Raw genomic sequence first — 25,340 nt, forward strand, 5'->3', positions numbered from 1 at the left:
TGAATATGAAAGGTAAATAAGGAAGTTGAAACAAATTTGAATAACTAATGTCCTTTAAAAAGAATCAGCTTACTTAGTAAATTTCGCTTGTTTTCTTCTCTATTGCTAGTCTGCCTTCCACAGCGGTCAAACTAAAAAGATCCTCCAACAAAAGATAGTGATGCTGGGAGACCATCAGCAGCTCCGGACTGGGTTACCAACTGTAGTCGTTCACCGGAACGCCTCAGGCTGCGACTGGAAGCGGACCATCGGCCCTTTGTCGATTGGAAGCATGTGCTCAAGTGCTAGGGTCGCTAATGAACTGAACTCGGCTTACATACGACTTGAGGAAGCGGGTGGGAGCACCCGGGAATCGTCATTCTCTATTGATAATTTTAGTTAAATAATGAATTCTAATATTTACGTATTTTATCTGCAACATCTCTAATTAAATGCAAATAATGATTACTTGTAAAGGCTTGTTCAAACAATAATATCTCCTACACATACAAAAGATTTTAAAATTTTACTTAAAATATAATCTTTATTATATTTAGGCAATAATAAATAATGTTTTGCAATTGTATTTTTTTGTTATTAAATTTATAAAAATGTATCTTTGTGATTTTTTAAATATATTTGACTTATTATAATATACTACTAATTATTGCTGTAATAATTAACAAAATAGATGTTACTGATTTACAGACTTTGATTCTCACTACTTATTTATTGATTGTGTTTACATTGTTGTTACACAGTGAGCCAACGCCTGTTATGTTACAACGAAAGATTCACTATAAATAAATAAATATTTCACACATCTTACGTATGAGTGAATACGAAATGAACATTGCAATGAAACATTTTGTTGTTTTTCTATTTATGTATTTTAAATGTTGGTTATTGCTTTTTCATTTTATTAATAATTATTTATTTATCTCTAATTTACAGATTTTAATATCAGTCTAGCGTTTCACTACTTACTTAGTGGTTGTTGATTGTGTTTATTTAAAAAAAATTATAATATAGAAAAGGTTTATTAAATACATACATATATTATTTCCAATTTGTACTGTAAAATATTGTCTTTAAAGGCACATTAAGAACAAATCTTATACTATAATAGTTAAGAGTAATCATAAGGCCAATACATTAGTACATAGAGGATTATTCAGTACACCTCTCAAGGTCCTTTGCTGCAATTTCTAAAAATAAATTTAAACAAAATTAATACAAAATAATTATATAATTATATAAACAATAAATATTCAATCAATACCTTGACAAAAATTTGAGCCATCAATTTATTAGTTTTTCTATAAGTGTCTTTCTTTAACTTCTCATTTTTATTTAATATTTCCGGTAACTTTTTGTATTGCTTCTCGGTGTTTCTTTTGATCTCTTGAGAATTGAACAATCTTTTATTTCCTACAATTGAATCGAAAATTATTAATGTACATATAACCCACAATAAATGTATTTTAAAGGATTATACATACTCGATAAACGACAATTCCGATTCCTTATTTTGATCAATTGCTGTAATTCGGATACTGACATATTAGCCACTCCGTTTTCCAATTTGTTTCTGATCTCTTCTTCTTTTTCGTTTCTCAGTCTTCGAGACTCACAAATGAAACTACGTCTTCTATCTGCATTATCGACAAAACGTGGCCTATTTTGATATAAATATTCCTTCACCGTCAAAATCTTATCTCTAGTATCCGCGGGCACTTCGTATTCGACGCCTTGAGATGACTCGCTCTTCGCACTGTTCAAGCTGCTCAACTCTCTGAGCTGCTCGTCAGTCGACGCGCCGCTTGTCGAATCTATATTTTGGCTCTTGGGGGTTCGAAGTGCCCTGTGGACGTTTTTTGGCTGCAGCTTTGGAATTTTAACCACCACTAGATCTAGCGACTTTCTTCGGTTATGGAAACTCTCGTACATCACACTATCGCTCGGTTCGAGAACTAAATCGTAAGCCAACGGTTTTCTCGATGCGTCGTTCTTCATCACTTCAAAAGGATGCATCTTTGGCGGCGCTCTTTTACAACAACATTTGATTGAACTTCTATTTTTATTAGATTCTGGATCTCTACTCGATTTACAAAAGCAACGTTTACGATCGGAGTCGACGTAGTCTAAGTGAGAATCTATTTCGCTACGAAAGCTGCTGTGAGCTATAGATTTAACGTCAGATTTATGAGATGTTTTGTTAGAACACGTCTGAATAGTTCTGGCGGTCGATTTAGAAGACGGGATTTGAGTCGCATGATCCATTTTTACAGTGGGAGAACGCTGCATAGTATTAAATTTCTTGTCTAATCCTTTGAGAGTCTCGCAGATTTCTTTCAGAAGCGTCTGATTGTCTTTATTAGTAGCGGGAGTTTTTATATTGGACCTTTTTGATGTTCCGGTGCTTGCACATATTTTCTGCGATTCGCTCATCTTCGACGTACCTGCAGAAGGTTCGCTCGTCTTTGATTTTATTACGGAACTTTTACTATCGGGTAATTTTTCAATTTGTGACAGTTCGCCATGTCTAGTTAAACTTTCAGAAGATACAAAATCATGTGACTTTTTAGAAAATTCATCCGTTCCTCTTTTGTGTGCTTTCATCTTACGATACCGCTTAACGAGTCCATCGTAATCTTTGAGAAACGATTTCATCACCTTGCATTTTTTATAAGTCGAATAAGCCTTTTCAAATCTAACTAGTTCTGATGTAGTTTTAGAAACGTTGCCAGAAATCGAGGAGGATCTCGACGATTCGGCCAGATTTAAGACGCAGAATGAACACACGTTATTTGAGCTGCAGGTGCAATGAGAATTTTCATCTTTAGATGGTAATTTATCATCTTTGGTATACGTTTCAGTGTTAAGTGTCGGTTCTTTACCTTTAACGTCTTTAGCTCTTCGTTCGGAAATTTCTTTTTCTACTTCAGATTCTTCAGAGCTCGATTTTAAATTGAGTAGCGGAATACTGACGTTTCTATCGTTGGTGATCACTATGGAATTGGACGACGAGGAACTGGGTGATATTTTAATTTTATTTTGCTTATTCTCTAGTTTGATTTTCATTAAAAGAAGAGAAGTTATCTCAGCATTGATCTTATTAAGTTCTTTATCGAGTTCTGTGCATATGGAAGAAGAGGAAGATTTATCAAATTCTTCAGATTTATCCACAGGTTTTATTGAATCGGGTGATTCATTTATTACAGATTTCAATTGCGACCTATCGGATTTTGCCGATGAATTGACAGACTTCTTATCGATCGAACTTGTAACTTGCAATTGTAGCTCAGTTTGGCATTGTTCGTCAATTTTCCGAGGAGTTTCTTTAGCTACGTTTACCGATTCAAGGTCCAAACTGATGTTCTTAAATAATTTTAAAATCTTAGCTTTTAACTCGGAACGTTTACAATGACGGTTTATCAGTTTATCGATTAGTTCGTTACTAGAGTCGGAGGCTCTTCTGATAGACGACGGCATCGACGTTTCTTTATCTCGAAATCTTGAACTGGAACTCGCCACGTTCTGGTTGTAGTTTACGCTAGAAGCGTTAGATTTAGTGTTTTCGTGTTCGGTAGAAGGTGAAGTTTTGTAAGCGTATCCGGGTACAAACTCGAAACTGTCGGCACTCATTAAAATGTTATCGTCGGATTTAAAGAGTGTTTCTTCGACGGGCGATTGTATTTGAATATCTGGTGATTCGCGAGCGTCTAAGCTTTGATTTTGAACACCGGTGTCTATTTCTATGTCTAAATCATAGTCGTCTTCCTTCGGCTGAATATTTTGAGACTTTCCTATGGAAACTTTAGGCATTTTACGCTTTATTATATACACTGGTTTACGTGTATTTTTGGTCGACGTCTGTACTTCTTTGTTTTCAGAGCGTACGTCACTAGTTTGAGTCATTTCATCTGAGTTACGATGTTTATTAGACGTTTCTGCTGAAGTTTTAGGAGATTTTGGCACATTTTTAACAGATCTTTCTTCCTGTTCCGGTTTATTGATCTTAAGATTCACAGTGAGCGATTTGAAGTTTTTATATTCTCTAGTACCGGAGTTTTTAATTGTGTTTTTAGTCGTAATGTTCACGTTTTTTCCGGTGCTCTTAGAAGAATTAGGATTTGAAAGCGACGTCGGTGTCGATTGAGCATTCGGCGAACTACTAAAGTTCAAATCTTGCTTCGAATTTGATTTATCGCTTCTGTTGGAGGCGGAGCTGATGTCGATCTTCAAGTTTCGGTCCAAAACGATTCTCTCTATTGTGCTAAAGGTGTTGCGATTTTGCGACTCGCCTAAATTTACATTTTCGTAGCCAATATCGGCGAGCGAGTCCCATTCTAGTTTACGAGACGTTATTCCACTATCCGGAGACCCACCTTTGACTGAAGCGTCAGCGTTTGAGTGAATATCTATAAAGATATTGAATAATATACTGAAATTTATTGCGCCGATATATACAAACAAATGAAACATGTTTTTAAATTCAGTTGTTTTGTTACCTTCGTTGCTTTTTGAGCGACGTCCGTCTGACAGAGATCCTCTTTCCATCTTGTGCGTTCTCAGATCGGGGACGGTCCCAATGGTCGCATAGTCAGTCTTGTGAGTCAAAATAGTCGGTCTCTGAAAAGATAAACGTGCAATTCAGATACAATATAGATATTCATTGTAGAAACTGTGTTGTGACAAAATTGGTACTGAAAATTCTCCGTGCTTCGCTCTGTCGTAGAGGTACGGTTTGAGGAGGTGTTCTCTTCCGAAGCGCTGGCAATAGTCGCGCACTTGGCGCCACCCTTGCTCATCGGATCTGTCGTCGTTTCCTTCGTTACACATTCGAACCAACGACCGATTCAAATAGTACACAAACAACACGGCGACATTTACATAAAGTTGCCACATGCAAAAAAAATCGAAAGATATTTTAATGTTTTATATTTTGCAAAAAAATATTTAAAAAAAATAATAATAAAAATCTAATTGAATATTTGTCCAGTATTATTGCATATTATATCATAAACATGGTTTACTAGATAAAAAGTCTTACTAAAATGTAAAAACAAAGGTATAATAAGGTTTAATAGAAAAATAGGCAAAATCTATATATTTTTAGCTTGACTTGATATCGAATTTGCTAATAAATAAATATTAAAAAAAAAAATATGGTTCTGTTGAGACCAACAAATTAAAAACCTCTAAAAGGGGAGTGAGTCTCTCATATTATCTTATTAGAAGTAAAATTTCATAGCAACAAATAAATTATTATACACACGTGTTACACTAGTGCTAGACTAGATATCCTACGTTCGCCATACAATAATTGTCACTCTCACAACATATTTTTTTAATACAACAGTCCATATGAGTATCCTGAACCATTATTTAAACAAAAACTGTCTAAATACACATTTAGCACAAAATCATGCAGTATATTTGCGATTGGAGTAAGAGTTATCAAGTCCATATTACAGTAACTTTCTCGGGTGTAGATTCCCATATGGTTCTACATCGTTGTACATGTTATCAATTTTGTCATTCAAGGCAGAAAAGCTTCTCGTGAAACATTACAGAGAGCTTCTTTATGAACTCCGTGATTAGCATGGCGTTGTTGTCCATTTAAATGTCCATTCTACGAGTCTACTGTTTATTCTTGCAATATTCCGTTTTTCACTTTATGCAGTATGCTTATTAAGTAATTATTCTATTATTTGAACCAATGTTCGAGTTCGTGATTAATTTGTGCTCTGTGGTCTTTTATATTGGTGTGCATTTTCTATTGGTGTGCATAAGGAGAAATTCCAAGATCTGGCAAAATGGACGCTATCTAGTAGTTGACACATTAACTGTGTGATCCGTTCTTCTAACAGTGTATACCAGGGCTCAGCAACCTATGTCCCGCGGGTCACCAAGTGACCCGTTTGGTGATTTGAAGTGACCCATTTCAGTTCTGCAAATATACTTTTTTTAACATGTCACATATATGGTTGTTAGGACCAAAAATATTTACTGATCCGAATATTCTTTTTAAAAGTCACATTTTAATTATTTTGACCCGCTACCAAAAAAAGTTGCCGAGACCTGGTGTATACACTAAGTTGTCTATTCCAGATTTCTTAAAAGCCTTTGCGATGTTAAAACATATTGCTTCTGTCAAAAGTTTTACAAGATCCTCAGTTGACCTTCTCGACCACTCACATCAGTTGGAGTTGACGTGAGTTTTGCATACCTTGTGTGTTTGAGAAAGTCGCTTTACAGTGTGGCATACATGCAGCAAAACCTGACGTTTGGCTGGATTTTAGTAATCGGTCTCGACCGTTGATAGAACGCAGTTGAAACACACTTAAGTAATATATTTAAATAAGCACATAAATACAAAAGTACACGTTCATGGATTCAAGTCTTAGTGTATAACAGGTTTGCGCATCACAGTACTATATAATTAGTGTTTAGAACAAAAGCTGTGCTGCATTGTTGATATTATGTTATATTTTTTAAACATAATATAATAAAAAATAAAAACTATTGGTACTTTCGAACAAATATACAGTGTAAAACGTCATTATAAATGAAAATGTTATTATATGGTTTGGTGGATGGGCAACAATCAGGCACAGATTGGGCCAATGCAGCATTATTTATTGAATGATATATGTTTAAGTTACATGTTATATTTTATGTATTTATAGCAATAAATGTGATCAACAGACGAAATAACACCGTTCGCCCAACTCCGCCAATTAATGTGTTGCCCTCCGCTGCCATCACGACCGTGTTACTGGAGTGCCGCCTAGTTTTGGTTATAATAAAATAAATATAGCAATTATATATTTTTTTATATATACGGCGGTTAGAATTGTTGTTAAAAAATGTATCAGATTTAAATTAAATATTTATTTAATATAATAAATAAATATTTAGTATTATAGATAAATTAACTTAAAAATAATTAGTTGCTATTTTCAAATCGTTGTATTACTCATATTGTGTTTTAATAAAAAATATATATGGCCAAAATTGATCGTGTTATGCTCTCTTAGGTTTCGTTTGACGTTTGTGTGGGTCGTCAGCTAAGAGTGTTTTTGCTGAATATTAACTAAAACCGTTCGAGGTTGGATTATAATCAATCTTAAACATGTCTCGAAAGACTACTAGGCTTGACGCCAAAAAAGTTGTAAGTATTTGTGGATTTTTAAGCCTACCTTACAAATTTTATATACCATCATAAAAAGTTGTTAATTTATAAAAACACTATGATTTAATGCGTATGCGCTACAGAACTCTGAACTTCTCACACTGACCTACGGTGCTTTGGTGTCGCAAATGATAAAAGACATCGAAAACATAGACGACGTGAACAAACAACTGGAGAGAATAGGTTATAACATGGGCATACGTCTCATCGAAGACTTTCTCGCGAGGACCAGCTGCGGGCGTTGTATGGAATTGCGAGAAACTGCCGATAAGATCCAGCAAGCTTTCAGGTACTTAAATATAGATAGCATTTGTATAGTTTGATCGTTTAATTAAGTATTTTAATATGCTTTCAGACTTTATTTGGGCATGCAACCCTCCGTTTCCGGCTGGAGCAATTCTGGCGATGAATTCTCTTTGGTGTGGGAGCAATGCCCGATATCCGAGTGGGTAGAGCTCCCTGCGGACGTGCGAGGACTTAAATATTGCAATCTTTTATGCGGTGCGTTAAGAGGTGCTTTAGAAATGGTGCAATTAGAGATACATTCGTGGTTTGTCCAGGTAAAATATATCAATTTGTAAATCAAATGTGTAATGTTCATATGTATTTTATGGATTTTAATTTATTATTTTAGGATCAATTGAAAGGCGATCCCGTCACTGAGCTTAGAGTCAAGTACATCCGAAGACTAGAAGATGCCATACCAGCTGGAGAAGATTAACGTATCATTTAGTCATCTGCTTAGAAAATAAATATATTTAAAATCATTCCCATGTTGTGGTCTTTAAATATGTAATCAGTATTTAAGCAATAATGTTTCATTATACATTTACCTTATATATAATTTGTCTAATATTTTTTACATATTCACTGGACTTTAGATTGTACTTTCATTGGATCTATTGCAAGCTCAGTTTCTATTTAAAATTGTATTTAGTCAATTTAATTTTAAGTTAAGGATATCTTAAATATACATATTTTTTTTATTTCTGCATATTATTATATATGTTATGCATCATAATGTTTTTTTCTTTATTTAAAACATATAAACTGATATATAATGAATAAATTATGTATTATTATTATTAGGGGATGATTTTTGTTTTAGTAAATAGTAATATATTATTGACATTTTAGCTCTGACATTTTTCCTAAACAATAAAAATGTTTCATACATATTTGAGTTAAAAAGAAGAAAAATAGTTGTCTATTTGGTGTATTGGAATTACTTCATTTATGTTATAATTATATTTTCAACAACAAAAACAGCTTTTTTTAAAAATATCTCATCAAAATGTTATGTATAAAAGGTATCTTGTTTAATATACATATAATGTTTCTTCATTCATTGTATATGTTAATATTGATATAATATTAAAATTAATATCAAAAACGTCTAACTTTTATTAACTACACTACTACTACAATAATATATTTCTGCATTTTTTTTATATTTAACATAAGGTTATATCTCTAATTTTAGTATACCAAATCAGTACTACTAATATGGAATTCATCTACATTTCTCATTTTAAACTTATTTTTATATTAAAAAATGCAACAAATACACATATATTTTTATAAAAAATATATATATTATTAATTAATAGTATTGCATTCTCTTATACTATATTATTTGTTAATAATAAGATCAATTTTAAGAACGCTGTTTTAATTTCTTTTAGCAAAATTTCATAAAAATTCAGTTTTGCAATAGTAATGTCAGTTTATTTAATGAAATATCAGATAGTATTTTGACCAGTTATTGAAATAATTTTTATATAATATAATTTTCATCTTTTATAATCTTTTAGGCAAAGCAAAAATTCATTTTTATAAAATTGTTTCGGTTTTGAGTTAAAAGAGACCTGATTTGACTTCCTAATTTAAATTATTTTTTTTATTCCGTAAAAAATGTTTCATATACCTGAATAAGTGATATTTGGTGAGATTGAGTATAATAAAACTCCCAGTAAAGACTTAATTTTTTCATGAATTAATATAGCAGTATGAGGGCGGGCGAATGGTCTTGTTTCGGTCCAATAAGTCATGCGGAATATCATGTCTTTCGCTCTAAACTTTTACTGATTTATAAAGGTATCTTTGGACGTTTGACCAAAAAGTTCCAACTCTTAGACAGACATACTTGGATTTGATTTATCTTCGGACAGAAAAAGGCTATTTTCAATCAGCTCATGTCTTCCACATTTAAGCTTATTTATTAAATCAAAAATTCCTTATGTTTTATACGTCACCGTAAGCACTCCAAATGTATTCAGTTTTGTGTTTTGTTATAAATGGAATTCATACAGCATGCAATTCTGTAAATGCTCTTCTGATGGACAGCTGTTTGCCATTAATCAGGATAGAGTAAGGAGGGCATTTTTTAAGTGTAATACCAAGAACAAGACTTCTAACTTAAAAACACTAAAACACGTCTGTGGTGTACCGCAGTCAGAAGACAAGCGGTTGTTAAACAGGCTTACCAGAAAAAAACGTCATTACATCCAGGTACCACTAATATATATTTTTTGTTGTATTATATTATATACATATATTAATTTAAAGTCTTTCTTAAAAATATAATTAAATTTAAAATAACAACATTTGATAAAAAAAGAATATTTTAATGAATTTATTTGGATATCTTTATAATTTTTTTTAACTGATTAATATAATGGCCGTTTTATCAGGTTTGAAGGACCAGCGAATCACGCGCTGTCTGATGGCAAAATTGACTACGAATTTTTGAGCTTCATTTATCGATAAAAAGCTTACTAAGGACGAAAGAAATCGAATTATTATGATCATAAATGCATGTCACCACCATATTCTGTTAATTTATATTATATTCATACTGAATTAGAATATATAAAAAATGTTGCGCGTACTTGTAACACTTATATTACATAATATAATATTTGGGCAACAGAGTTACATCTTTTATTTCGTTTTTTTACATACTTGGTAATAAATAGGCCCATCCCGAATCCATACTGTACAGACGACAACGGTATAAGAACGGGTGGTAAATTTGCACTTGATTCAGACGTCATGGTTATAAAAATATTTTTGTTAGGCATGAAATTAAAAAAAAAATATTTAATGTCATTTTAAAATTATTTATTTAAATAGAAAATCGTCATTTAATAATTGCGATTTTTTTAAGGTAGATCGAATCAGTGTTGTCAACGTGTACTTAGCTGTCGTATTTACCCTTTACCTTACTTTATATGCTGAATATATTTAGTACAATAATATAACTAAATTTTCTTCGACATTACCAAATTACGATTTTCTATTTTTTGCGACCCACCATTTATAGAGGGACAGTATTCACGTAAACTGAAGCATCGTGTGTGGGCGACTGGCGACAGAGCACCCACTTGTGCATAGATTAATGGCGTCAGTTATAACAAACATATGCGCCCAATTAGGTAACTACCTGAGACAATTAAGACTTTTTAATAAAAGGGGAGTAAGTAAATTTACACCATAGTAATAATAAATCTGGTTATAAAATAATTTGTCGATTATTGCCAAGATACTATTTTAATTTACATAAAAAGGGGAAGGAGTATTCTAGAACATAACAATAATAAATCCGACCATGATGTAAAAAAATGTGCAATATCAAAGAGCATTGTCAATACATTAATCATCGATTGGCATTAATGTCGATGATTGCCGGGATCGAATGTCGACAATTATTATAATGACGTAAGATTGCGCGCGCCGTAAAGGAGGAGTGACAGTTGGCTGCACTGGCGCATGAAAAAAACCGGAAGCAATTCCGAATTAATAACCATTAGTAGTTAGCAAATCAATTTGTGTATTCAATTTATCCGCCGTAATGACTAAAAATAAACATATAAATTATAATACCGGTGTATGTTTATATAGCTGGCGAGTCACGAGCGCCATATGTTTATGATTTATATGGCTTTTTTAAATTGTAATTTTATGCATCGAAAACGTATTACCACTTTGTCGAATATTAATAATGAGTGTCATTAAGGATTAGGGGATCTTGAATGAAATTTATTTATTGTAAATCTCTTTTTGCAACATGACAGGCGTTAGCCCAATGCGTTACAACGGTAAACACAATCAACAACTACTAAGTAGTGAGTTTGTTAAAGAATTACTGACATAAATGGTTAAATACCTGATTAACCATTGGGTTATAGAATTTATGCATATATAATATATATTTAATACCAAATACTAATTTAATTGATTAATTTATACTAATATGTACTCTCCATTCATTTTTAAACGGGTTCAATGTTAGTTGGATTAATACCAAAATTTTAATTTGCAATAATATGAATATTTCCATTAAGCGGAAACTGTGCGATCCAAGATTCGCTAATGCAAGCAGCGGACATTTCTTAATCCCAGACCTCAATTGCTATTCCATTGTCGTCATTGCCGTGGGAGACTCGGATGGCGGAATTGGCTTAATAAATTAGATGCAAATGTCAATTAGTCGAATGTCAAACGGGAGACCAATTGGAAGATGGCTCGTGGCAGTCCGCCGTTCAATTCTCGTCAATGGACGGCGAGTCAGCGAATTTCATAACCAAGACAGTATTCGAGCTCCAAGCGTTCTCAAAATTTGCAATAAATGAAGATAAAATAAAAATAAAATGAATACACTTTGAAAACCGCCGACGTTCGATTGTGTTTTGAATTGACGCATTACGATTCAATAGCTGAAATCTTGATTAGTCAGAATAAATGATTATATTTGATTTAATTTTACCAAGCACTGTCAGTTAAACGTTCTAGAATATCTTTAGTATTTACATCCGTCGATAAGGTTAAATATAGATTCTTGAAAAAATATTGCCTGCAATTCACCGTCAGCAATTAATCGCTAGCAGTTTACTGCCGCGTCAATTGATCGCATGAACAATTTATAGCCTACAAATGATCGCTAGCATACTTTACCGTCTAGAAGCAATGAGATGTATTATTACAAACTCACATATTCATTAATTGGTTAGACGGTGTGGCAAGTCAAAAAATTGATTTTTTAAATTAAGAAGTTTTAATATTTTAAAATGCTGTTCCAAAAGCTTTTTCTAAGTAAGGGGGAGGGGAAATTTAGCTAGTAAAATGTAAAAATAAATATTTTTTTAATGATTTTCATCAGTCACACATTACAATTCGATCAATAAATGGATCGTTTTTGTTGGCTAAAAGAAGCATTCATTACATTACAAAAAAAATTAGTCTAGAACTGACGGATAACTCATTTAGCTAGTCGTTATTAACTTAAGAAGTACTCCTAAGATCATCTTGATCTTCAATATTATTTGACAACTCTTAAAAAACGCATATATTGATTTAATGATTTTTAAGTAATTGAATAAAAGTAGCAGGCGAGAGATATTGTGATTGGTGTATCAGTTTTTTTGGTTTAGGTATTTTTATTGTTTCGATTCCAATCGGCCGTATATTCTCTACACAAGACAATTTTTGTTACAAGTACGCGAGCTCGTAATTGGAGAGCCCTGTCGCCGGCAATTCGGCTCGGAAGCCGCTCTTGACAATGGCTGTCGTCAATCATCGTTGACGAGGACCTGCCATGCAATCGTGACATCCGAACGGTGACAGTGGGCGGCAAAAATACACACCAAGCAAAATGTATACATATCCTCGTTCAATTGTGTTTTATTTTTATTATTAAAAGCTAATTTATTATCTCTATATATCAAAATTATACTTCATTAGTATGATTTCGATGTATAAAAAGATCTGTAGAAAACGAATCTATTCTGTTTTTCCAATTTTGTGACGAGAAATCTCAATCAAGCTGATTTTGAAAAGGCTTTTGATAAAGTTTGTTATGCCTCAATTTTTAAAAAAGATTGATAGGTATGGGTTTTTCCATAAAATTAATTTTTAAATCATACTTTTCAAATTGTCATAAATTTGTTCAATACGGGCAACACTAATAGTCTGAAAACATTGCTCACATTCTATGTGAATAACAATCGGGATTCAGAAAAAAATAAAATCATTGTATTAATTTGTAAGTACAACATACAAAGGTAATTTTAATAAAATTTGATTAAAAAAAAGCTAACGCGTCTTTTAAAAATACTATTTTTGTGGTTGCCTCCTTACAAGTATTAAGAGCGAAATTATGAGCAAATATTGCTAGACTTATAATGATATTAATTTTAATATGTTATTGTTTATATGAAGTATTCCAACTGTACATGTAGATATGTACCACAATGTCGTTCGTCGGTAATTTGTCATATTGGGAGTACTATAATTTGTCAGCCATATTTGCTCCTAATTCAAATAGGACACACCGGATCAGTGACGCCATCTTGTATCGATAAATTCTATCTCACAGCGTTAAATAACCAACTACCTAAAATAGATAAAAAAAATACTCCTATTCCAATTTTCCCATAATCTTTGTTTACCGAGCGATTAAGGCCAGAATAAAAGCTAAACGAGCCCCGACGGCCCATTAGTTGTGAAACCACACACGTCCGAGCACACCCACCATCCGAACCCAGTGTGTCTAGTTAATTCCAACACATGTCGTAGTTTTTGGGCTCACGGTGGCATCCACTTCCTAGTGGTGGTCCGTCGAAGCCTGTTATTACGTGTAGTTCGCCAGATGAACGCAATCGGCGGCACGCGAGCTGCTCGACGGATCTTGCAAACGAGCGTGATGATTGCTCTCGACTATGCTTCGTGACTAATTAAATCAGAATTTCGTTGGGTCATTATCTTTTCGCTAAATAAATTCTGCAAAATATTAACTAATTTGAGAACGCCATTGTTACTAATGTGTCTAATTCCACCATTTTGTTTGCAACGACTTGTAAGTTTATGACTTTAAACGTTCAAAAAGATTTGAGATAAATTTACCTACAGGCGTGAGCATCTAAATATTACGTTATTAAGTCACTAACGTCGGCGAGTACCTTACACAAAAACGGGATAAGTTAAAAGCATCCACCATAAAGTGTTATTAACAAAGAACAATACTCAAGATTTTTACAAACAGTTTCATCAGAATGTGAGAGAATTGAATAATAAATCGTATGATTTAAAATGCGCAATTTTTTCGCAGATAAAAAAATGGCTAAACGGTGATGATCTTACTGTTTATATATATTTTTTAAAATGAATTTGTTTAATATGTATTTTTCTATGCACGGTGCATTGTTATTAAGCTGTTTTAAAATAAAAATATACAGCGAAATCGCTTTGTAAGGAATACCGAAATAACGAATCTTCAATTTGTCCCCAAAAAACTTTCATACAAAATGTTTTCATTGTAACGAAGACTGATCTCAGTATAACGAAATATTTTGATCTTTACGACTTGACACAATATTTCTCCGAATTCAATTCGTCCTTGACTTTTGCCAAATTCAAGGACCCTCAAACTTTTTTTATAAAATATTTTTTTAGCAAATTGTATTGTGCTCATTGCAGTATCTGGACAAAATGGACAAAAACTATCAGTCAATTTTGTAAGAGGTTATTTTTATGCTGTAGTAATATGGTAATTAAAAATAAAATAAAAATATATCATCTTCCTTACATTCAATATAACGAATTTTCAGTATATACTATAAAAAGTACATGTGTGTCTGTCTGTCGCATCTAGGTTACAATTCAGAACAATTCCCTTATTAGATCTTAATCAAAAAAATCTAAAGTAAACGTCGTTCTGATTTTTGCAGTTGACAGAATCGAAATATGTTGTTTAAAAATTACTGTTCCCAATTTTTTTATGTTAAAAATATTTATTGATACAATTATTGTTTATATAATGGACATCATGACGCATTGGGAATATTAAGATTTGTAATAAAAAATAGAATAATTAAATGGGTAGATAAAACCATTTTTATTAAAATACTAAACAACGCGTATGACACGTTTTAATCTATTTATTGCATTGTGTTTTTATTAGTTATTGAATTAATTAAAAAAGGTTGCCGACCAAGGTTCTAATTGAATAATAAGGTACGAAATGGATGCGGTTCGGACGGATTAACCAGCAAGTATAAAAAAGTGAATGAAAACACATAGTGCAGGTAGTAGCCACGAAATTATTTTACGCTCGTTATCTACGGTCAATAATGATATAATCTATGGCGTGGTTATAGCCACACGGACGCAACTCTCTCCACAAATTGCATTTTGGACGTGGACTACTTAAGTGATGAGTTTATTCCGTGCCACCGGATGAATAATGTTTGTTAATCGAATATTAACTGCATACAAGTGTGTTTATGAATAGACATAGTGTTTTGAAATTGTTGCATTCGTTTGAATAAATCAAATTTTCCGCAGAATTAATTGCAAACGGAAAGTGCCATAGACAGCAATGTTGAAGAGCAATAGACAATTTCATTTACATAAAAGCGCCTCTCTCCATTACAAATGTTTTTAGATTATTTTTGTATTCATTCTAAGGAATGTTTCACAAAGCTGGGATTTCATATTACCGATCCATGCTTTAATGTGCTAAGGACCAATGTGTCATATAAGCATCCAAGTGTGATTCCATTGTGGAAGTATTTCGCATTCAAGTCCGAGAAAGGGGGGAATGGAAAAATACTCGGGGCCCGACTTTGGAAAAAATCATAGCAAAAATAAATGTATAAAAAAGTAAAAATCTACCTCAAATAATGAATCTGAACTAAACTACAGTTGTTTGAGATGTATATACTGATCTAATTCAGCTATGAGTTCCTTCAACCATTTTTATATATACAAGAAATAAGAAGAGTGGAACATTGCCTTCAAAAGCACCCACTATCTAGGTAGTACTTTCACAATAAACATTATTATTCAAACGGTTTTTTGACGCGGCTCCGTTTGTGTTAAATTTGTTTGCAAATTATTGTTGACTTAATTGCTTTTTTAACGTTAGACATGAGAGAAAATATTCAACAAATATATATTAGTAGCAGTAAATTTATGTATTTGCTCTAAATTTTCAAGAAGCAAATAAGCAAAGTTGCAGTACAGTCCGTCCAAGATATGAACGCTCATCGTCAAAGTGTTGGTGAGAAAATATAATAGGGTGATCATGTGATTTTTAATTTAATTTGTTGAGGAAAGTGTAAAATATCACTTTATTACTAATTCTGTTTATTTATATACATATTTAACTCAAAAACATGAGAGCAGTTTTGGTATCACTCTCTAGGTTGAATATCTGTTCAATATAATACTTTTAAACATACCAATAGAATATTACAGGAATTGTTTTATTATTTACAAAATACCACAACATGACAATAATTTATAATAAAAATATAACACATTATTATTTTTAATTCAATTTCAAACATATGGGCACTCTACCCTTAAAACAGCCCTGATTTAGTATTGGTAACGTTCTCCTATCGGTGTAAAACTGTGTATGTATGCATGCATGCATACACGCACCCTTACTTCCAACACAACGATGATGAGCGCTAGCATCTTGGATGGACTATACACTCTTGAAATATTCAGAGTATACAGTAGTTTCCTCACATTGTGCAACATTAACTGACGTGCTTTCTTAGGGTGAGGAGAACCGCTCGTTTTCCATTGGGAACCCTGCATTTACCCTCTCAGAGGCATAGCCATGCACTCTACTTTCATCTTAGTTATAATTTTGACCATGAAGTCCGAAACTGCATCCTTAAATTCCGTGCAAATTGACACGCTTTTCCTTCTGTTCGTCAGTCAAAAGTCTGAGAACAAATTTCGCACTCATTCGTCTCATTTACAAATTATCGGTTAAAATGCTTTGCATGGACCCGTAAGAGGTGTTAATTTCTTCGGTAAACTCTCGGGCAGATACGTACGTGTGTGCTTAGTTATTAGCTAAGCACACACGTACGTATCTGCCCGTCGGACATCTGGCGGATTTGTCCGGGCTTGGCCATAGACGCAAAATGTACGAGCTCGGATCTGTCTGATTGGGCTCGGTAGATATTATAGAAGAAAAATTAAATTTATATAGTGTTTAAAGTAAATTCTAAATTTAAATGACATTTATTATTAATACTAATATATACATACGATGATCTCTTCATACATTTTCAATAATGATAATAACTTTAATTTTAGTATAATTAAAATTATATTTTTTATTATGTATTAATATTTGTAATATTTACGTATCTAGAGTCTCTAAGTCTTAAATTTATATTATTTTTTCTATTATATAGTGATGTGATAGAAATGGGTCATAAAGTAATAAAACTTTTAAATAATTTAGTCGTTGGCGGCAACTTTGACACAAATTAATAAAGGCTTGGGTCATAAAATTATTTAAGGGACATCCATTTCGGACAAATCCGGCGGGCAGATCCGCCCGTGTGTGGCCAGCTAAAAGATAATCGCCAGTTTGAACGAAGCATTTTAAAACTTTTTGCGCGTTTTCGTCTGTTTTTGAGATCGAAGGACGTCCCGACCGTTGCTCGTCTTCAACCGACTAATTTCCGCTTTTAAATCTCTCATACGACATGTAAACATTATCGCCATACACTGAATTAATATTTCATGTACTTCTTCAGGACTTTTTTGCAACTTAAAACATGCGCGACAGACAGATACGGTATACACGACCTTACTCTTCCGGCTCTGGAAGCCGGCTAACAAGTCACAACTTGTTTAAACTTGACACTGACTATCTCAACGGATCAGGCTATTGGATTTATTGCTTCAAATAGATGTGGCGGCAGTAGTTGCTGCTATAAAAATTCATTTACTGTATTTTTTGCTCACACCTCGTATATTACAGTAAAAATATATTTTTACTGATAGAAACATATAATATATCAATCAATAAATATGATTTCACTGAAATGATAGTAAAAATATATTTTCACTGTAAGATATAATATACATACATAATCTGTCCCAACTGATTTTTCATTTTTTGACAACTTCAGAGAATACGCCCATGTGTGGCTAGCTTTCGATTTTACTGGATTCTTATATATTTTATTGTAGATAAGTTTTTTTTGTGCGTATAAGACGTCGTAGTAAGAGTAAAAATTCAAGCTTCCATTAAATAAAATCCACAGAAGTAAGTAAATCGTAGAAACAATATCTTAGATCTTTCGCAATACAAAGTATGTTATTAGATTGTGCTTATGTTGCAGTATACAAATACCATCTGAAAGAATTTGATCTAAAAAACAGAACAGATAACTAAAAATACATAAATAACGCTCGAGCTTGATGAGAAACGCCAATAGCCAGTATAATATATGACCCTGTTGGCGCTTTCCGAATATGAAAAAAGGGTGGTCATATCGAAAAATAAAAGAGAGCTAAATTATCCAATTGATTTCCCGCGCTTGTGGCGACCATTATGGCCCGTTGGCGCCAGCCGGACGTAATCGAACCACACACACCACGACGTAATACGTCGAAAATGTTAATTAACAATCGTAAAGTTTACTCGCGGCCATACTTAGACACTTTCCTAATTAATTTTATAAACTGTAATTGCAGTGGTTTAACGCCGACGCGACGGGATTTCTGTATAGGAACCGAAAAGGTTGACATTTTCTCACAGAAAATTTTGGAGTAATGATCGGGTGGATACAGGAGAAATTTTAATTAATTTTATTTTTGACGATACTAAACCATTATTTATAATGGAATTGGTATGATATGTTGCGCGTGTAGGGGTTTATTTACTTATCACTTGGCGCCAGCGTTAAACCATCACTAAACAAATATGCAACACGAGACGCAGGGTTGTCAAATTCTTTAATAAAATAATATTCAATTAAAATTAAATTTAACTCAACGAAAATGGCGCTAAGATCCGAAGTTGTCTGGAGGTGGCTTACAATGCTAATTTATATATTATATATTTTAGTTTATGGATTTGCGTCGGATGCCTTTGTTAAAGTATGTTGGCATTTTTTTTGTGTCATTATATTTCCATCACTTATTGGAACCCATGAAAATATGTTATTTGTATTAATGAATCTTCAAAGATTTTTTCATGGTTTGATATTGAAATTTTTGTAAAAATTATGATCCAGCAGACGGCAACCCTGATGGTGATTCATGGGAACCCAGCAGTCGCGTTTTGTGTGGCGGACCGCTTATTTGAATAAAAAAAATTGAAAAACAATACATTGTTAATCAATGAACGACTCACCTCGGGCCAGACTAATCATACACACATAACCATTAAGCATCGCGTCATCATCGATTATATTATGGATTTTAATAAAACGATTTTTTACGGTCATATCATTATGTTCATAGCGATCAGGATTGGGTAAATAACAGTCATCGAGGAAACAGGTTGATATCCGTTGCGGTTTTAATTGATAAATGATGTCAAAGCAAATAACGACGGGCCGATTTGAATGCTTAGATAACATCTCATATACACTGTGATATCTAAATTAAGAATAAGCAATTCATGAGAAGCATTTTTATATTTTTTTCGAATCGATTGAGTAACGATAATGATCGATAACGAAAACGATAATTTTTCATTATCGATTATCGTTCGATATCGTTAATGAACGATAATGAATTTTTTGATTATCGTTTGTTTAAGCGATATTTGGCGGGAAAGTACAAAATAAAATAATGTTAACCAATGGCGCGCGAAATTATGCGCCCTTTGATTTCACGCTTATGGCCGAACTAGTCCTGATATTAGGAAAAGTTAAAGATGTGAGTGAGGGACTTTCTGCTGATGATTCACTGACCGCTCAAAAATATTCCCATTTCTATTACAGGCGGCCCTCGACTTTCGAACGTTCGACTTTCGCACAATTCGCTATTTCGCACATTTAAAAAAAAACAATTTCTTAAAATTTTTTTTTTAAAAAACGTTCTGATAGCGGTGAATTTTTTGCTTCAATCGGACGTTCGTACGATACAAACAGGTATACGATATGTTCAATTTTGCAAAATAAAAATATAATTAAAAAATACGTTGAAAGTTGTGGAGAATAAAGATATATTTCCACAATCTTTAATGATATGTTTCCAAAAAAACACAGCAAAAAAAACATGAATGAAATGGAAAATCATCGTAGATCGATCACCAACATCAAAAACATGTCCCTCTGAGTATTTCAATTATTCAAGCAAAAGCTCTTAGTTTGCACAAAGATTGGAAGGACAGATTAAAAAAATATTTTAACACGGTTTTTCAAGCAAGTAACGGTTGGTTTTACAATTTTAAAATGAGGTATTCTTTTCATAATATTAAATTTACCGGAGAATCGGCTGATGCGGATAAAGATGCTGCAAAAGAATTTATTTCCTAATTATCCAAAATAATTCCAGATGTAGAATATTCCTCTAGCCAAATATTTAATGTAGATGAGACAGGTTTATTTTGGAAAACTCTTTAATAATGAAAAATACGAATGAAGCCTTCACGCACCTTGACAAATTTTTAAATATTATGGAAGATTGTGATCCCAATGGAGAACGCATATCTCAAGTGCGTGGGGCGATCAATAAAAACATAGCATGTTATAAAATACTATATGAAGAAAAGAAAAAGAATAGTGGAAAACAGTTAACTCTTGATAACTTTTCAAAGGAAACACCCGCAAACCCCACTTTAACGTGTCTCTTAAATATCTTATATTTACTTGATAAATAAATATTTTAAAATACACACAATTTCATTTTTTTTTACTTCCATCGACTTTCGTACATTCAACATTCGCACACATTTTCAGGAAGCAATTATGTGCGAAAGTCGAGGGCCGCCTGTATCTTGGAAAAGTGCTCGCTGCTGATCTAACACAACAACTCACGAAAGAATTCATCACTGAATTTCAGACAAATGGAACGAGTTTTGCCGAAACCTAGTACTGAAGAGCACCATGTACGTATGGCCAATTAACTTTACCCGTATTATAAGGGATTACCTCTTACTCAGTTCAACAAGGAAGAGTCCACTCTAAGAAGATTTCTTGACTCACATCCATCGTCTCAAGAGGTTGAACAGGAAACTCCAACAGGGGAGCATATCGGACTGGCATCAACTCTTGCCCTCAATGGATTTCATGGATCAGTTAAAAAAGCTCAGAATGCGACTTTAAATCGGAAAAAATCGGCAGTGAGACTCCTTCAAGATTTATCCCGGACCTTCATATTATAAAATTGATTGAAAGACTACAACGGGATCTTCCCGTTGTTGGCGGCTGAAGCATAAAATGGCCAGAAAAGTGAACGGGTTTTTTCTGCTAGAGGAAACCTCGTATCATCTCAGAGTATAAGGTTTGACCCGTCAAACGTTGAAAAGATCCTCTACATACAACTGAATCACAGTAGAGTCCGTGTCACTAAATACAACATTGGAATTTCTATTGTTGAAGAATTACCTGTCGGAGAGAGGGATGATGAGGAGAGTGGACCAAGAAGTCGTGCTGGTTCTGCATCCAGTGCAGCAAGTAATGACTCCCGCAATACTGTGAATGTGACTCCAAGAAAAGCTCAAGACAGTTACCGAAAAACAAAGAATTGTGTATGCTCCAGATTCAGACTCAAAAGATGATGTTGTCAGCATTGGTCCTTCAGAGACTATCAGTGAAAGTTACACAGAATCAGAGGCAGATACAGAAACTGATTAAAGACTTATATTACTGTGAATGCATAAATCTTAAAAAGTGATTAAAATAAGGGGAATTTTTTGAAATTTTAATATTTGTGATTTTTTGGCTTTAAAGATAAAGTAATATATTTAATATTAAATTTTCTGGTCATTTTAATTTATAACTGGTAATTTCAGATTTTGTAATATTAATAATTTAATAAAATTTTGCTAACATTTTTTTTTATTACAAACGAAAGATACAAAATTTATCGTTAATTTTTGAGGTTGTACAAAATTAAACGATATTTATATTAATCGATTAATATCGTTTATTATCGATTACACGATATCGATCAAACCATTATCGATCTAATCGATAATATATTTTTTTATCGTTTCGTTCATTATCGATTCGAACATTACGCTACACTGTGTTGATATATTTAGGTTATAGCTAGTTTTAAAATATAAACATGAATCAAATGGGATATAACGAAATTTGAAAACACATGAAACTTTTTATTGAATTAGGATTTGTATTAATCTTATTTGTAAGTAAGCCTAATATGACATTTAACTTCAAAATGGCGGCTATTAAAAAAAATTAAAAATGAAATTTGAATCGATACACCTTAAGGACAATAAAAAAATATCATCATTAATTCAGGTCGATTGTGAATTGTGTAAGGGAAAGCATTTACTGGAGAATCTACTGATATCATAGAATTCATGATATTAGATCACAATAATAGGCAATCAGATATACCCTCAGATTTTGGCGATACTGAATTAGAATCTCTATGTAGAAGATTTTAAATTACTTACCTCAAAACACACATTACGTTGACAACCATAGACGATGTATTTCACCAGATTTTAATCCACTAATAAAATGTTTAAAAACTGTGCCGTGTAGTGCTGCAAAATGTGAAAAAGGATTTAGTTGTATAAATTTATTTATAACAGATATTCGATCCAGTTTACTTATTAAACATACTGCAAACCTAATGTTTATTAAGCTCCATGGTCCAGAGATTGCGATGTGGAACTCAAAACTTAATGTAAAAACTCGTTAAGAACATAGTTGAAACACAGTTTGCAAAATCCGAGATGTTGAAGAGGATGCTGTATGTAAATATTTATGATATAATTTCAACAAGTGAGAATATTTATTAAATAAATAACATTTGATTTTTTTGAATTCAATTCAAATGTTTTTTTCATAAACATTTGAATTACAAATATATTTTGAAAAAGTAGGAGAAGGGGAAGAGGTGAAATAAAATCGTTATTTTTTGTGTAACACTACACCTGTGAGTGAAACCGACGTGAGAAGACCAATCACCTTTCGTATGTACATCAGATTTCTATAACGCGTTTCAAACGTCTCACTTTTCATTGTCGAAATACGTTGCCTGACGTTTGATGCAATATAATCAATATTTTGGGTTGTCAAGTCCATTTGAACGCAATATGTGCTATTTATCATATAAAAAGATGTTTCATCAAATCAACGTGTTCATATCGTCACTCTCGAGTGTTAATTATGATCGTTCATAAGCCGGCTTTACACTGCCGAAGTGAATAATCTCGTTCAATTTGTTTGGTAATTGGCAAGTGACGATGTTGATCGATCGGGGCTCCGATCGCGAATTAAGTCCTCATTAGTTTGCGTCGAGCGACCACACCGGGATTTATACCATAATATCTCACTACGCCGAACAGATACATGGAGAGGATGATGGATGCGGAGTGATGATGGTTCTGCCATGGCACACCACTCTTCGTGTTTATTGGCCGACGATAGCTTGCCGGCATTATGGATGTTTGTTTTTCCACCGTGTAAGTGTGGGTAATGCCGAACCTCTCTCTCTTTCTCTCCTCAGAGGGCCCACACGGGCGACGGTGAGCTCGTAGTGAAATTAAGCAGCGGGAAAGGCAAATATTGACTAATGTTTAACTTGTTGATACTTTGAATAATAATATTTTCTCCCACGACTTTCCTTTTCATACAACAATAAATTATACCATTAACAGATCTCTAAAAGTGTATTTAATTGAAATACAAATTGATGTGTAGTAGTTGTTAGTGTATCAAAAATGCCAAATCTCAGATGTGTATTAAATTTTAGCATAACAAAAGTTGACAATCTCTTCTTTCCTAAATCAGTATATGTAGAGAATATATTAATTTTGAAAGGATTATTAGATTAAACATTATTTTTTTAGAGATAATATTTTATTAAAATATATAATAGTTTACACAGATTTAAAAAAAAATAAAAGCAATACGTTATATTTAATATTCGTAAACAGTGATGTCATTTGAGAGGGCAGGAAGAGGCTTTTATCCCTAAACTGTCTATGAAAATTAATTTGACAGTTGCGAAACGGGAATTTGCTGTTCAAACCCAAACCTAACCTAATGCAAGTGCTAAAACGTATTATAGTTTTAAAACCTTTATACCAACTCATCTCTCAGGGGGAAAATAAACGAAAGAAAAATTACATACGTCGCATTTTGCATATTGTTCCACAGTTTGATGCATTTCGATATTACACTATGTTTTAAAAATATGATAACTATTTTTACCGATATTACTATAGACTAATCAAAGTATATTCAAACCGAATTTTGGTCAATAGGAGGGCGCAAAAACAATTATCACTTCTCAGAAGTCAAAAATTCACGGCAAAAGCAATAAAATCGTGTCGGCGCCGTCGCAGTGGGAACGCTCGGTAACGAGCGTTCCCACTGCGACGGCGACGGCACGATTTTATTGCTTTTGACGTGGATTTTTGACTTCTGAGAAGGGATAATTGTTTTTTGCGCTCTCCTATTGGTCAAAATTCGGTTTATTGTATGTCGTAATATTGTTATATAAAGTGCTAATATGAATGCTAGATAACCGAGCGTTCGCACTGCGATGAGGTTGACACAATTTTATTGCCTTTGACATGGATTTTTGCTTTCTGAGAATGGATAATGACTTTTTACGCTCTCATATTTGTCAAAATTCATTGATGTAAAGGTAGAAGTGGTATAATGTCGTCGTTCGGCTTCTTACAAACTCTGTGAGTTCTTGATTATATTTTCTATCAGGTGCTTTAGACGGAAGTTATTATTTGGGCTCTGTGTATCCGCTTTTATACACATAGCAAAACTGGAAAAATTTTGTTCTTGTTCACTTTTTGATACAACTACGAAATTATGCCCCGTTAATTTTTTTTTTAATAAAAGGTTTAGTATTTAATCTCATTATTATGTGAAGTTTTAAATAGATTGAAATTTATGACTGACACTAAAAAGCACAATGATTTGAAATATTTATAAAAGCATTCATGAAGTGCAGTCGATATAATATATGGCTATGAATAACTATTGTGATGTATCCGTCTATTGTCACGTACGGTCTACATTGAGCGCGTCGTATGGTATGTGTTTGAAAAACATAATATGATAATTAGCCTTCTATATTATCATTTATATGCTTATTAAGATTTTTATTTATATCTAATTAGCGTAATTTCTCATAGTTATTCTATCCAGATTTTATTCATCGGACTGAT

The 25,340-nt window shown here is 32.9% G+C and overlaps 2 protein-coding genes across 2 annotated transcripts; one reads left to right on the forward strand and one right to left on the reverse strand.

Moving 5' to 3' along the window:
- Positions 1-1,005: 1,005 nt before the first annotated feature.
- On the reverse strand, positions 1,006-4,886 carry LOC148232615 (uncharacterized). The gene is made up of 5 exons (XM_088193155.1): positions 4,690-4,886; positions 4,494-4,614; positions 1,482-4,403; positions 1,262-1,410; positions 1,006-1,187 (listed from the first exon to the last, which is right to left on the reverse strand). Exons 1-5 carry the CDS (start codon positions 4,822-4,824, stop codon positions 1,119-1,121), a joined length of 3,396 nt encoding a protein of 1,131 aa, XP_088049281.1. The 5' UTR covers positions 4,825-4,886; the 3' UTR covers positions 1,006-1,118.
- A 2,118-nt stretch (positions 4,887-7,004) lies between these two features.
- Bet3 (blocked early in transport 3) lies at positions 7,005-8,249 on the forward strand. Its single transcript, XM_088191676.1, has 4 exons — positions 7,005-7,159; positions 7,264-7,469; positions 7,536-7,740; positions 7,815-8,249. The coding sequence occupies exons 1-4, from the start codon at positions 7,121-7,123 to the stop codon at positions 7,899-7,901; spliced, it is 537 nt and encodes a 178-aa protein (XP_088047802.1). The 5' UTR covers positions 7,005-7,120; the 3' UTR covers positions 7,902-8,249.
- The last annotated feature ends 17,091 nt before the right edge of the window (positions 8,250-25,340 follow it).

This window comes from Plectrocnemia conspersa, unplaced genomic scaffold (assembly GCF_051122295.1).
Source record: "Plectrocnemia conspersa isolate PC_06_02 unplaced genomic scaffold, ASM5112229v1 ptg000009l, whole genome shotgun sequence".
NCBI lineage: Eukaryota > Metazoa > Arthropoda > Insecta > Trichoptera > Polycentropodidae > Plectrocnemia > Plectrocnemia conspersa.